General features: G+C 39.9%; 1 protein-coding gene across 1 annotated transcript in view; it reads right to left on the bottom strand.

The window, feature by feature from the left end:
• Positions 1-1,029: 1,029 nt before the first annotated feature.
• The window catches only part of LOC126471033 (uncharacterized), a 208,419-nt gene continuing 193,844 nt past the window's right edge, over positions 1,030-15,604 (bottom strand). The window contains 4 exon segments of the mRNA XM_050099099.1: positions 1,030-5,560; positions 6,219-9,714; positions 10,100-10,193; positions 10,196-14,928. Coding sequence (XP_049955056.1) covers positions 3,237-5,560; positions 6,219-9,714; positions 10,100-10,193; positions 10,196-14,928 — 10,647 coding nt within the window. The 3' untranslated portion in view covers positions 1,030-3,236.

Raw genomic sequence — 15,604 nt, 5'->3', positions numbered from 1 at the left:
CACATGACCCGTGCCCACAGCTTTACTTCCACCAGTACCTCATCTCCTACCTTCCAAACTTCACGGGAGTTCTCCTGCGAAACTTGCACTTCTGGAAGAAAGGACACTGTGGAGACATGGCTTAGTCACAAGCCTGGGGGATATTTCCACAATGAAATTTTCGCTCTGCGGAGCAGGTTAAAACTGTGTGCTGGACTGAGACTTGAACTCGGGACCTTTGCCTTTCGCGGGCAAGTGCTCTACAAAGCACCTGCTCACGAAAGGCAATTGTCCAGAGTTCAAGTCTTGGTCCACCACACAATTTTAATCTGATAGAAAGTGTCGTATCAGTACGTACTCTACTGCAGAGTGAAAATTTCATTCTGTAAACATGCCCCAGGCTGTAGCTAAGCAATGTCTCTGCAATATTCTTTCTTCCACGAGTACTAGTCCCTCAAGTTTCACAGGAGAACTGTGAAATTTGGAAGGTAGGAGATGAGGTACTGGCAGAAGTAAAGCTGTGGGGATGAGTTATGAGTCGTGCCTGGGGAGCTCAGGTGGTTGAGCACTTGCCTGCAAAAGGCAAAGGTCCCGGGTTCTAGTTTTGATCCGGAACACAGTTTTAAGCTGTCAGAAAGTTTCACGGACCTCTCAACTGGCACTTTCACAGTAAATAAAACATATTTAAACCACAAGCATAACAGGCTGATAATTTCAGTAATTTTCTAATATCATCACGAAAACATTTCTCTGATATCCTCACGAGACTTCAGAAATTTTGGAAAACAGTATATTAGGGTGATAGGAAATTCACATTCATGAGACGAGGAACTTGTCTCAATATTGCACTGATGCATCCCCCCCCCCCCCCCCCCCCCCCCCCAACACACACACACACACACACACACACACACACACACACACACACACACACACACACACACACACACACAGAGAGAGAGAGAGAGAGAGAGAGAGAGAGAGAGAGAGAGAGAGAGAGAGAGAGAGAGAGAGAGAGAGAGAGAGAGGGGGGGGGGGGGGGGGGAGAGAGAGAGAGAGAGAGAGAGAGAGAGAGAGAGAGAGAGAGAGAGAGAGAGAGAGAGAGCCTATCTTCTTGAGCAGATTTTACACACACCTCGTTGTTACTAACTTTTTCTGCAGGTTAACTGTAAGCACTTCATAGGCCTAGGTCTCTTTTCATTGTCACTATGGACATATTTTTACGTGATTCGAGGCAAAATAAAACAGTACACCTAGAAGTACTTTCTTCTGAGCATGTTTTACTACAACGTTGGCACTATATATAAGTGCATGGAAATTAACTTCACTATGCACATCAATATTAATAATAAATTTTTAATATGAAATAAAGTCAATCTACAACATGTAACTTGCAACTGAAATCATTTGCTGTACTTCAAGTTTTATAATTATGAAGATTGCCTAATACTATGGATAATACTTCCAAATTATGGTTATGGTAGTTCTCTTGTAGAATCTTCCAGTGCATTTAATAGGTTGTTTACAAAATCCAATTAATAATCTACAAGATTTACCGAGTAAACTTGTTAATCATATTTAACTCAAATGAAAACACAAGTAATAATTTTAGAAATAATAATGCCACTGTAACTGTGTAAGTAATATTTAATAATTTACAGGGCTGTTTTGGACTGATTCTCTTCTTTCAGAGGGAAGAATAAGTGGAGAAAGAGGTAAGAAGACAGCTGAGGGGATGGACAATCACACAACAAAAACAAAAAGAAAGCAACCACATTACAAAGAGAGAGAGAGAGAGAGAGAGAGAGAGAGAGAGAGAGAGAGAGAGAGAGTTGTACTTTTTGTTTATCTTTAGGTTTATCTGTAGGGGAAGAATAATCTCTTAGTACATAACAGGCACACAGAAAAACGACAACATAAGAATGAGGTGGCAAATTTGTACAAATATTCCATGTTAAATAATAGTTGCTCAACTAATAAATACTTTGCCTTTTGCATCGCAGTAAAAAAATCAGGTAAATCTATATGGAGCGACAATGTTTAACAAAATTCAATCCCGTTATTATACTAAACAATGCACTTGATGAATGTTATGTTTGGGAAACTTTTAAAAAGTATTTTCTATAGTACACACAACACAAATTCCTCACTTAAATTATCAAACCACACCTCCTCTTGGAAATTAACTGTGCGTTTTCAGCATAATGTGTGTATGAAAATTATTACAGCTGGATCCTACTTTTGAAATGTTTCATTTCAATTACGAATTCTTTTCATAAACTTAAGGTACACCGTCAGAAAGAGACAAATCATCTTAAAAGTGTAGCTTTTAACTGATGTGACACACTGTATTACAGTGAAGAGATTTCTCTCTTCGTGGGAAAATCTGAGATGTTTAATAAAGCTTCATTTATACAATGTCTGAATACATAAATCTCTTTCAAATATGAAATAAATTAATAAAATAAAATACTGATACAAGCCATACCTAATATTGTAAGGTAATTGTACACATATCATTTAACCATACTTCAATTCTGTTTCCATTTCTCTAACAGTGACCCCACAAATTTCAACACATCAGGCGATTATATAATGATTAATATACAGGAATGCAAGGACTTTCCCCATTACTCATTAAATCAAATTTAATAAAAAAATACTAATATCTTCTCACATCCACAAATTGTCACAACTCTATAACATGAGTCACACACACACACACACACACACACACACACACAAACTTACAGCTAACATCAATTTAGCTCACAACATATTTATCAAATGCAAAATAAAAGAATGTAAAATAACATATTGAATATTTGCATCTCCAAGCAGTTTCTCACATACCAATTTCAAGAAAACACACAACTGCTTTGCTGAAAGACTGAATAAGCATGGTTAACCATAAAAATTTGTACTAACAGTGCAGAAAGTGATACTGAGTACCTCAGATTAACAGGAAAATTGACTAGCTTAAACTGAGGTTAAGGATGAATAATTACTGCATATCTGACTCAGAACATTGGGAATGCAAACAATAAAAGTTTAAAAAGAATATGGCTTTGTGTTTCATGCTTCATGAACATGTATTAGGATCTATCTCACTTATTTACATAAGATATGCAAAAGCAATTCTATACAAACACTGTGGCAGTTTTTCAGTTCACTATCTGTGACTGTCGCACCCAATGAGAAAACAAATACAAATCTTCACAGAATTTACAACTATTTACATGAGTTTTTAAAATCAACTATCTCTTCTTTGGCAAGGAACCTTTTATTGTTTGCTTTCCCATAGGTCCTTTCTTTCCTGGTTTCTCTTCCATCTTCTTCTTAGATGAGCGAGATGAAAGTGAACAGCATGGACAGCCTCTCTTCAGATGACCACGCTGCGAAGCTCTCGTCTTTGAAGAATTTATATGTATTACACTTTGTTTATGACAGAAATGATCGTGTTCCACATTTCTGCTATTCTTGATGTCTAAAGAATGACATTCTGACTCACTATGATCAGCAAGTTTCCTTGCAGATATCCGCTTCTCTTGTATACTAGCACTTGAAAGTGAAATTCTATCAATCCCATTCAACTCAAATGTCTTGATTATAGATTCATTACACTGTGAACTTGAACCTGTGCTATTTGTAATATTTAAGGAAGGGAATCTCGGTGATGATGAAAATGCATCATTGCTTATATCTAAAACATCAACATCAGAATTTGGTTGTTCTTCTGACCTGCTACGAGATCCTGAATCTTCATCATCAGCGCAAACTTTCTCTTGTGAACTAGATGATTCCCATCGTTCCTGAGAATCTATATGTTCATTATAATACTGTTCAGACTGGTTTAGACGAGCACGCTTCAGTAGCTTACTACTGCCCTGTTCACACGAGGGCCTCTTACTGTATGTATTCGAGTACTTCTGAGTTCCCGTTGCAGATGGAAGTGGTTCCTGGGAATTATCATTAGACTGTATGACAGATGGCAATGTGGGGAGAGGAGAGGGAATTGTTACATCTAGAGATGATACTATCATACTTGTTGAGAACGTATCCAACATTGTGACACTGTCTTCACTTGAGCTACAAAAAGTGCTATCACTGGCACTTGCGACCATATCTCCTTTACTGTTCACAGTGGTAACTGTTTGACTTTTCATGCAACTGTTGGATGGATGGGTTTGCTGCAATGATCCTTCTAACTTCTTTCCACAAACTGCATCCTTCATTAAATTATCAGTCACTTCTTTTGTATTACAGGTGCTGACATCAGGCAAGACAGCATCTGCTCCTGGACTAGAGTGTTTTAATCTGCTACTTGGTGCACTATCTGACAGAGTGTCTCTGAAACCTCCACTAGTATCCTCCAACGATCGTGATCCGATTCCACTGCCCGTACCTTTTATTATAGTATTTCCACTATGGTAAATGCTGGATGTTTCACGGGAACTCTGACATATTTTACTGACAATGTCGTGACAAAAAGTTTTTCTTTCTGTATACTTCCAATCAAAATTAGGAATATTGACACTACGTTTACGTTTCTTTCCTTGCCGAAATCTGTTGTTTGATTCATGAATATCAGAAGAAATACAACTGTTCTGGGAATCATCCTGACTACTGGAAGAGTATTCGAGGGGTTTAAAAGCTGAATTAGAGTAAGTTTCTGTACCATCAACACAATGACCACAAGCTGTATCCTGCAGTGTCTGATCAAAGGGTGGTGACGAATTCGTATCCAATAACAGATCTGCTTCAGGAAATAGATCACTTGTACTTGGCTCATCAACACCTAAATCTTCACATTCTTCAGACAGACTTTTCTGAAGTTTTAACTCTCTCTCAACTCTAGCTATTTTCTGCTGTACCCTGTCACTCCCTTGACTTTTATCTACTCGTGTACTGGGAATATCATTTTTCCGGAAAGTTGTAAGAACAGTCGAACTCACATTTGCCTTCCTATTAACTGTAGCCAGCTTGGAATCTGTTAGATAGTCACGCTGTTCATTTGCTGTATCTTCCACTTCTGGCAAATTAGTTGAAAGATGGATATTCCTAACAAGTGGTTCACTTTCTTCTGTATCCTTTTTTAATGTTACTGGTTGTATAGCTACTTTAACCTTTCTTATAAGCGGAACAAAACGCCATGGGGTATCACAGCCATCAATCTTTGATATGCTATAAGGTCCATCAGAAATATAGTCCAGTTGGCTTTTAATGGATGAATACGGCCCGCTGCAGTAATCTAGCTGAGCTTCACTTGATGCACCAACTTCTTTTCCTTGTGTCTGATCATTTGCACTTTTGGAACTTTCAGACACAATGTGTTCAACTGCTGCATTCAGCTCAATATCAGCTGGTCCATTCTTATCACATGAACTTATTTTCCTTCCCACTTCAGATTGTAAGCTTACCTTCTGAGGGCTCTGAGAGTTTCTGCGACAAAGTAGTGTATGTGTTAAACTTGGTTCAGAAGATGATAAACTGTCACTACAACCATTCTCCTCTATAGTTCTTGGTGGGCAGTCTTCTAGAATGCTAGTTGCACTTTCAGTTGGAAACACATCTAATGGACCTGAAACACAAAACACATACGAAGTGTAGAAAGCCTGTGTATCTTATGCAGATAATGGAAAGCAATACATTACTATATTTTAGTATCTACATACATAATTCACAATTTACTGCAACGGAGAATTTTTTAAAAATTGTATCAGAGAAAAAAGGTGCCAAACAGGAAATAGAGAAATTGCACTATAAATCTGATTTGGTTCTGATTGATGCAACATTCAAATGACAAAGAGAAAGGTTAACTGTCATATCTACAATTTCAATATGCTAAATCACAATGAATGCTAGGCAAACAAAATAAACTCTCCTTATATTTTTTTAAACTGCAAATGATACTGCACTGAATACTATGTTTTGAATTTTTAAGATTTACAAATTGTGAACAAGTAACATCTACAAGGCAGCTTGAAATCAGGGACAAAACTAAAGCAGTTTCAGGTGTTTATACTTCTGTGAATAAGAATGAAGTGAAAACTCAACTACATAGTATACTAACACTTGCATCACCTATTGTGAAGAACTATCTCTAAATGACTATCTCCAGAGAATGAGAGTGCAAACAAAAAATGACTTCATAAGTCAAAAGTACCATGAACTCTGCAATGTCCATCTCTAGCAACAATAACTTCATAACATGCAGTTTATGTCAACATTGTACGTACTTGTGCAAATTGTATTTTGAGTAGAGCTCTGGAATCCTCCAGCTGGCTGGCTGCTTTCTCTGCTTTTACCCAATTTCCTCAAATGGTATGTTGAATCTGGCAATGCTGAAGGTAGTGGACAGTTCAACACACTGTTCACAGAATGTCCAGATTCACCATTTTCTGTCAAGCTGCCACTGTGTTTTGAGAAATGATTAAGTTGTGTTGCAAGAGCATTATCCGAATGATATTCAGAACTCTCAGATTCAGAATTAAGCATACTATCAGCTTCCGTCTTAAGAGGTTTTCTGCTTGATGCAAAATCTTTGTTCAGTGCTTCTGGTTGGTTACCATTCCTAGAAGTTACTGTGGAATGTCTGGTAAAGCCAATATTCAAACGTTGCATAGCCCTATTTACTCGTGAATTCTGCACATCGATTGGTGGATTAATTACAATTGCATATGTTCGTCGAAACACAGATCTTTCTTCGTGATTGTTGCACAGCTGGTTTTCTTCATTCTGCTCTTCATTACTGTTATTAGACAGATCTGGAGGTTCTACTTTCACATTTACTGTGCTGTGTTCAGAGCTTTGATACAGTTTATCTTCAGGTGCTGAAATAACACTGGAAATGTTTACACCTGGTCCTGAAGATGTAGTGGTAGCTATGACACCAGAAGACGTAGTTGCTGGAGACGTTAGAGCAGTAGCATCATTAGCAGCAGATGTTATTGTCTCAAGTAGGCTGTTCTGACTACCTTCGCACATTATATGGCCTTCTGAAACTGATGAGGTATCATCATTAGGTTCAGTTTTTATAACAGTGTCTGCAATAGTAGTGCCTACACTATCCAGACTCGACTCTGGAAAAGATAAGCTTTGAGTAGCACTGGAAGATACATCAGAAACAGATGTTTGCTGCTGACTGCTTAACTGGTGTAGAACAGAAGCCTGTGCCAATCCTCCTGATAAAGCTTCTGGAGAAGTATTTGCAGGTGGACGCTTAACCTGTTTGACAGATGGCTGGGTCAGTACAGATACTGAAGCACCAACAGTTGATGACTGCTTATTGACGCACATCTGGCGCACCACGACCGGCACTTGGTGGAGGTGAAGTGGTCCAGCTGGGACCGTTACTTGATGAACTCTTATAAATTTTGATCCTTTTGATACAACCATTGGTCGACCTTGAACATGTGCAGCCAATCCTGGAGTCACAGGTAGAAACACCTGACGGACATTTCCTGGCACATACAATGGTACTGCTGTGCTTCCCACCATTACTGATTTTCCTGCAACAACAGTTGCACTACCAGAGACAGCAACCTCAGCAGACTGAATGTCATCCTGAACAGATACTGCTCTTCCCTGACGACCTGTTGCTTCAGCAAAAATTAAACGTGGTTGTTGGCGAGAGTCTTGATTTTCACCCGATTCCGACACAACTGGCTTGCAGGATTCGGAAGATGCTTCTGTGGAAGTAGATCTTAAACTTGCTGGTTCATCACTTGCTTGGGCGGATGAAGCTGGTGAATCCTGAATATGAGAAAGCTGCATTATACCACTAGAACTATCTTCACTTCCCATAGTTCTTGGATCATCTGTGCCAGGACTCATGTCAGGTGCTGATGAAGATGACTGCTGCCCAAGAAGTTTTGACTTGTTTTGGGAAGACTTCTTTCGCTTTGAAGACTGGCTTGGGTTGGTAGGTGGATTTGATCTTCTGCGAGGTGCAGGTTTGTTATTCAAATCTGGAGAATTTCTAAGCTGTTCTGCATATTCATCAAGTATTGCATAAATACGCTGAGCCGTAACTTCATCTTCTTGAGGTTTCTGCTGTGGTTTAGGAACTGGTGAAGATTTAGAATTTGTCGTTGACGGGCTTGACTTAACAGATTTAGTTTTGGATTTTGAGGATTTTGGTGGTGGTTTTCCATTTGATATGGAAGGATTTGGTGCAGGTGTCACACAAGGACTAGAAGAACTCTGTGAAGTCACACTTAAAGCTGGTGATGTAACTGGCTGACAGTAACTGGTAACTACAACTACAGGAGATGCAATCTTTCCACTCGTTCCAGCAATGCTCGACGATCGAAGAGGAGACTGAGCAACGAAAGTTATACCAACTCTTGGTGGGGTTGTAATTGTAGTTGATGGATAAGAATCTTGTGAGAATGAACCATCATTTGGTGCACTTGGGAAATCCGAAGACGTTTCAACCGTGCTTGATGACTGAGAAAGAAGATCTTCATTAATTAGGTCCGGCTGATTCTGAGTCACAGCAGTGCTCCGCTCCTTCATTTGTGATGTGTTTGTAACTTGCTCTAAAACAGACTCAAATTCTCTCAGCTGTTCCAGTGTTGTTGAGCTTACAGATGGCTCGATTGCACTGTGGCTTATTAACGCATCAGTTGCTGCCACATTCTGTGGTGGAAGCCTTGTGACAGCAGAGGAACTAGGACCTAACAAAGAATGGACAATCTGCTGCTGTCTTAAAGGTGATGAAACTGAATTGGTTAATTCAGTAACATTAGCTGCTCCAACAAGAGTACTGTTGGGAATATGTATAACAGGTCTTAAATTGTGAGATGTTTGCAACAAAGGTTTTGAAGTAGTCTTGCGAAGTTCATTAAAGTTCTGGGTCTGCTGTACTGAAGAAATATGAGTCTGAGTTCCAACATCTGTCGCTTCATCTTCTGAAGAAGAGCTTTCAGCAATGCACATGTTGGCAGCTTGTTCTATGTTACTGGTCAAACTGGAAGACGTACCACTACTCACAGAAGATCGTTTAAGAGGTGTGGTTGATTGCAGCGCAGCAGCCAGTAATGCATTCTTATTACTTCTAACAATACTATCTTTGGTGACAGCAACTACTGGATTTTGTGTAGGAGCACTGGTACTATCAGTTGTGGTCGGTACCTGAGACGACCGGGAGACTGGCAGAGAATTTTTGTGTGTCACATTGTTACTATCTGAGGTATGACTAGATATCCCATCTAAACTTCCAGATATAGGGTTGTCTGTAACAGCAGAGGCATTTGTACGGTGCATGTCATACGACGGGCACTGTCCTGCTTGGACAGATGATCTAGTTGCCCTTTTAAATGTGGTAGCAAGTGACTTTTGCAAAGAACCTTCATGAGGAACAGATGCTGTATTAAGGTGTAGAGCTGTAGTCATCAAGACATTTAGAGAGTCAGCTTGCAAAGCTGATGAAACTGGATTTGAAAGTGACACCAAAGTACTAATGCTTGTTGTCTGTACTGCCTTTGAATGAAGTGTACTTACTGATGATTTGGGTATGGACTGCAGCTCTGAATCACTTTTCTGCGAGCCTCCAGCAATGCCATGAGTACTATGCACATCTTCTGTGTTTGATACAGTGGTAGCAGGCTCACTAGCTCCATTTTCTACAGCACTGTTGTTGGTGCCACTGCCATTACAGCGACTACTACTGCTGTTGGTGCTGCCACTGCTGCTACAGTTGTTACTACTGCTGCTGCTGCCATTGTTGTTGTTGTTGCTGCTGCTGCTGCTGCTGCTGTTGCAGTGGCCTCTGCCACCATTGTTGCTACCAGTGCTTCCACTATTTCCATTGCCAGTTCCTCCACCACCACCCCCGCCACTCCCACCACCACCCCCACTTCCACTTCCACCACCACCACCACCACCACCACCACCACCGCTGCTGCTGCTGCTGCTGCCACCACCACTGCTGCTGCTGCCTCCTCCACCACTGCTGCTGCCTCCTCCACCGCCGCCTCCACCACTGCTGCCTCCACTACTACCACCGCCACCACCACCACCGCCGCCGCCATTGTTGCTACCCCCACCACCACCCCCACCACCACGACCTCCACCATTCCCATCACTGCCACCACCCCCGCTGCTGCTATTGTTGTTGTTGTTTTTGCTGCTGCTGCTGTTGCTGTTGTTGTTGTTGTTGTTGTTGTTGTTGCTGTTGCTGCTGGTACTGCTGTTGCTGTTGCTGCCACTGCCACCAGCACCACTGCCACTGCTGCCTGTCTGATTATATATAGACTTTCCAAACGCTTGTTGAAATTTTGGTAAAGTTGCAACCTGTGAAGCACAAACTGGTGTTTCACTTTGGTTAGTAGTATCACACTTAACAGCTACACTAGCAACAGAACTTTTTTTTAACCTTTCCTCAAGGACAGACATCCGTTCAGGGATTTGCTCATCTGACTGAGCAGTGTGTGCACTTCTGATGATGGCCGAGTTCTGCATATGGTTTTGCAGATTATGTGCACGAGAGCTATCACAAGAAGATACACAAACTCTTGAGCCCTGTGAGCGTGAATTTAACTTTGTTGGGGGTTTAGAAGATTCCTTTTTGGAAGGGTAATTTTCCAAGTATCGGTGAGTGCCAGAAGAAATAAGACTGGAAAGCATACTAATATCAACAAGTCCTTTGGAAGGTGGAACCTGCAGTGTGCTCAGTATACTGCCTCTTCCTCCTAGAGATGTACTACCTTCTGTGGCTTTCTTTGCCGTAATACTTCTTGCTGTTTCGTATGCAGCAAGTAACCTCGCCTCTGCTCTGGTGTTAGGCTTCTGCTTCACCAATCCCATGATATGTGTCGAATTGGACATCGGACCCTGACTGTTTTCTGCAATTACACTACGAAGTACTTCGTTTACTTCACTTGTTGTTGTTAGATACTTCACTTCACTTTGTGATTTAACTTTATGTTTAACAGGTCCTGATGAATTTAGTGATGGTGCAACAGCAGATGTCGGTGGACTCTGCGATGAGCAGTCTGTAAGCGTACTGCGTAATATTTCATTAACGTCACTTGCTTTTGTTAAGTATTTCACTTCTAGCTGCGAACTTCTTTGTTTTTCATTATGTGATGCTAATGAGTTACTTTGAGCTGAGAAACTGGATGGCAAATTCTGAGAGGTTCTGTTTTCTTCAGAGTTTATTGTAACTTGTGACTGCTGTGAAGCTGGATCTTGAGATACAGATGTTGAGGCTGCTTCTATGTGACTTGTTCCACTGGTGTTGGAGCTGTTCTCGATTTTTTGGTTCACTTTAGTAGGAAGTGAACTAGTTTCATTATTTGATGCATTACCTGAAGGATGGTTTCTTGGCAACTGAACAACTTGCACTGTTGGCTCCTGGAATGGAGGCACAATCATTTCAAGACTATTTAAACCAGGAACACTATTGGCAAGTATTTCCCTGTCAGTCAGTTTACGATTGGGCTTTTTTTTTAGTCCAGTGCAGGAGCTATATGTTTTCTTGGACTGTGGTGGTGTTGTAAATTTTGTACTATGACTCTTCTTAGGACTGCTACTGTTTTTTTCAGAAAACGCACTAGAGTTTTTTGTCTGCTGAGATGTATCAAATGGTCCACCACATTCTCTTGAATTCAAAACTGTTGCTATATCTTCAAGTACAACATGTGGATTAAGGTTCAGTGTACTTAACATTGGTGCAAATTCAGTATAATAAATTTTACCCTCACGAAACAACATTCTCGTTCCATCACCAATCATATTTGGAGAAAAGATACTTTCTTCTAATGATCTGTTTGTGCTTTTTGGTCTGAATTTGCGTAATGACTGCAAAACTTCTGGCTCACTGGCCTTCTTAAATGGAGGGATAAAGGACTGTGTATTTAAATCAGGATGAAATAGTATCCCACTAGATGGTTCCGGATTCAGCTGCCCCACACTTGGTGAAAGAGGATTTACCTGCTTCCCAAGTGAAGAAAAGTCGGTTTCACAGACAGAACTAATAGGTGGTCCCACGTCATCATCATTACGATTGTGTACTGCACTGCTGAAAGCAGAAACTTCTGTGATCTTCTCTGGAGGTAATTTCTTCTTCTTAAGGCCTCTGACAATACCTTCTTTCTTCCTCATCACATCACATTCCATGTTAAATATGTTAGCAGCACTCTTTTCATCTTGTGTGTCTGAATCATACGCAAAAAATGCAGAACCTTCAAGGGACGGCTCTGCAACACCTCCAAAGTCTAACACAGCTTTTTCTTCAAAGTCCATAACAGGTTCTGCACGTTTCTCAGTCTTCTTTGCATATTTTCTATGATGAGTTTTGGATGTGGTACCCACCAAATTCCTTTCTTCAGTTTGATTATCTGACAATAATTTTACATCAAAATTCTTTACACCCATTGTCTGTTGCTCTACTTTCCCAAGATATTTCCTTTTACAAGTATTTGCTGCAATTTCTCCCACAGTAGTAGCTTCAGCCACACTTTTTTGTGTGTAATTTGAGAACAACAAAGAATTTCCTTGGAAATCCTTAATATCGGCAATAGATTTTCCACTTGTTCTTACACTTTTGTGGCTCTCACAAATCTTCGATCCTTGCACTCGCTCCAAGTTGCCATCAACATAACTACCAACCCTGCAACCTGAATTAACTAGAATTTTTTCTTCTACAGTCTTAGTACAGACATCACTTTTATGTGACTTTCTCTTCTGTGCCTTTGTTTGAGTCTTTCTAACAATGTCTTCTTCAGCTTGAGTGTTATGCCCCCATGTTGAATACAATACAGAATCTTTGTCTAAATCTTTTCTTTGCTTTGTGGATTTAGCAATCTTCTCTCTTTGTATAGTTTGTGTTGCAGTCACCACCCCAGGTCTTTGCTCACTTTCACTGCCTTCTGTACAACCTGCATCCATCTCAGGTATTTTATTGAAAGCACTCCAATATTCGGTTGGCCCCCTATCAAGAACATTTCCTGCTGAATCTTCTGCAGTTCTAATCTCATATCGACTATTCTGAGCACCATTTGATCCAATAGAAATGTCTTCAAAATTCTGCACATGTATAGATCTTTCAGAAACATTTTCACCTTCACTCACATAAACGTCTGGCTGGTAATTTAGGTGGGTCACCTCATCACTTGTACAGTCAGTTTCAAGAACTGAATCCTCTTCCATATTTTTCAATCGTTTGGTAGATTTTTTCAATGTTCTAACACACTTTCTTTTGGGACGCTTTGCTGCAACCTTAGAAATACTATTTTCATCAATGTCACTACAATGTGAGCAGTCTGTTTCAACCAAATTCTTCCAATGCTTTCTAGATTTGCGTGACTTTTTAACATATTTCTTCTTATAACTCTTCACTGAAGTACTAGCCTGAATATTTGGTACCTCATCTACTTCTAACAAGGAAAGTTCAGGGTTTTTCATATACATATTTTTGTCTAAATTATTATAACCTCTTTTCCAGATATCTGGTCCAACAGATGTCACTTCATCACTTGTGCAGTCTGTTTCTATTGGAGAAGCATGTTCTAAGCTTTTCACACGCTTCAAACATTTGCTAGATTTCCTAGTAAACTTTTTATTAACTGTCTTTTTAAGACTGCCTCTAACCTCAGTTTGCTGTGGCCAGTCTGTTTCTAGTGTAGATATTTTTTCCACAGTCTTACACCTCTTCCTCCTGTATGTAAACTTCCTAATACATTTATCCTTACAAATCTTTGCTGCAATCTTTCTTTCATTGTTCTCCTCAATTTGGCTGTCCTGAGTGCAATCCGAGAAGCCAGTTATGGGACCTTGTGAAACAATACTTTTAACACTGCTATGTGTGACATTTGTACTTTTTCTTCCCCTCTTTCCTTTTTGTGGGGATTTTCCAGGTTTCTTCACTTTTCGTTTCCGGACTGGTTTTAATGTAAATACAGTATCTACACTATCCTGTGTTGCCGAATCTATACAGGAATCTACAGTTAACTCTGAAGATCTATGTTTGTAATTACTTGTAATACAAAGTTGTTCTGAATCATTACTGATATCTGCCCACTGTTCATATCCCTTCTCTATACCTCCATAGTCACACAATCTTGGCCAGTCACGGTATTTCTCATAATCAATTTCCAGAAATTTCAGTTCCTTCATGCAATTTCGTGTCTCTCTGTTTCTTAAGTATTCCAGACAATTCCTGCTTAGCTGAGCCCAACCCTCTGCCCAACTAAGCTGTTTGTTTCGTGGATTGTTTAACACAGATACTAAATCATGAAGTACAGTTCTAGAGAACTTGAATTCTCCTGCATCTAACACATGATTGGGGGCACTATAGGGATCATAGTTTTCAGCACTAGTAAATAGGTTTCCACTCATTGCATACAATGCTCCCAAGTCTCTCTTGTCATCCTCTTTCAATCTGCACCTTACAGTTAGTAAAGATGAAGTGGCAATGGGTATATCCCCACGTGAGGCTGTATGCCTTGTCTGTGGCCTTATTTGATATTTAGGGAACACAGCAGATGACGTTGATGGCATATTCATATATGCAAAGTCTGCATTGCCAGCATAATTACTTTCATTTGTTTTTTCTAAGTGTTCATTAATAGGTAGCTTTGTAATGGTGCAGTCTTGAACCAGGGGCTGCTCTACAATTTCTGTACATTTATTTTCATCAGAAATACATTTACCACTTAAAGAGGCAAGGCTATGTAAATGGTGGTATAAATCCTCTGTAGGGTTTAATGAGAATGCTGTTAGCACACACTCCTTGTAGACATTCAAGTTCTCTCGCAGCAAGTGACCCAGTTTCAAATATCCATCAGACAACATACACTGCAAATCGGAAAGCAAGTCACGTTTTTCTTGAGAGTCCCCTTCCTCTTGACGTGTTGTTTGTAGCTCTTCAATTGTGCCTATTTCAGAAAACAGGCGTCTTATGAATCCTTGCACACAGAAGGACTTCGCTATCGCACCAAACTGAAATGAGAAACAAGAAACAATTATTATATCATTTCATGAACACCAATATGAAGCAATAAATTAATATGAATAGCGCAGAATTTCTAGATGAGAAATTATATCACAGGAATAAACTCCAATAAAAAGCTGAAGGCTAACAGGCACCTCAAACTAGATTAAAAACAACAATTAAAGGCCAAAATGCATGCAAAATGTACTCTAGGTTTTGTATGTGAAACATACAATGGAAGTTCATAATTTTTGCTCATTGAAAATTTTAGTACAGTAATGTTTTAATATTGTCATCAGGAGAACTTGAGACTTTTCACTCATCTCTCTTACCCTTAGGTTTGTGGTGCTGTCTCCCACTGAAATTGAAACTGAGCTAGTGTGACAATTCACCAGAAGGGAAGGCTGCTGGTACCAGTGTCAGGGAGAAGCAAACTACACAAGAATAAAGATCTGTCAATCATGAGCATTTTGAATGTATGGCAAATAATGGTATCCCTTAAGGGAAATGGTAGCAAGGGCCAAGAAGGATCATCTGATGCACTCGGTGTCTATGTCTAGAAGGGTGGCTGTTATTTTGCAAGGTCAATTTTTTTCCATTTTCATGTTGTATAGTTTGGTTCCACTGACAAAAAGTTGTGAGCAATTTTGGCTCAAAAAGATATGGGGAGCCCCTCGGCACTCA

The sequence above is a fragment of the Schistocerca serialis genome, chromosome 3, assembly GCF_023864345.2.
Source record: "Schistocerca serialis cubense isolate TAMUIC-IGC-003099 chromosome 3, iqSchSeri2.2, whole genome shotgun sequence".
NCBI classification, from domain to species: Eukaryota; Metazoa; Arthropoda; class Insecta; order Orthoptera; family Acrididae; genus Schistocerca; species Schistocerca serialis.
The sequence above is the reverse complement of the archived record's forward strand: the minus strand, read 5'-3'. Positions and strand labels throughout refer to the sequence as shown.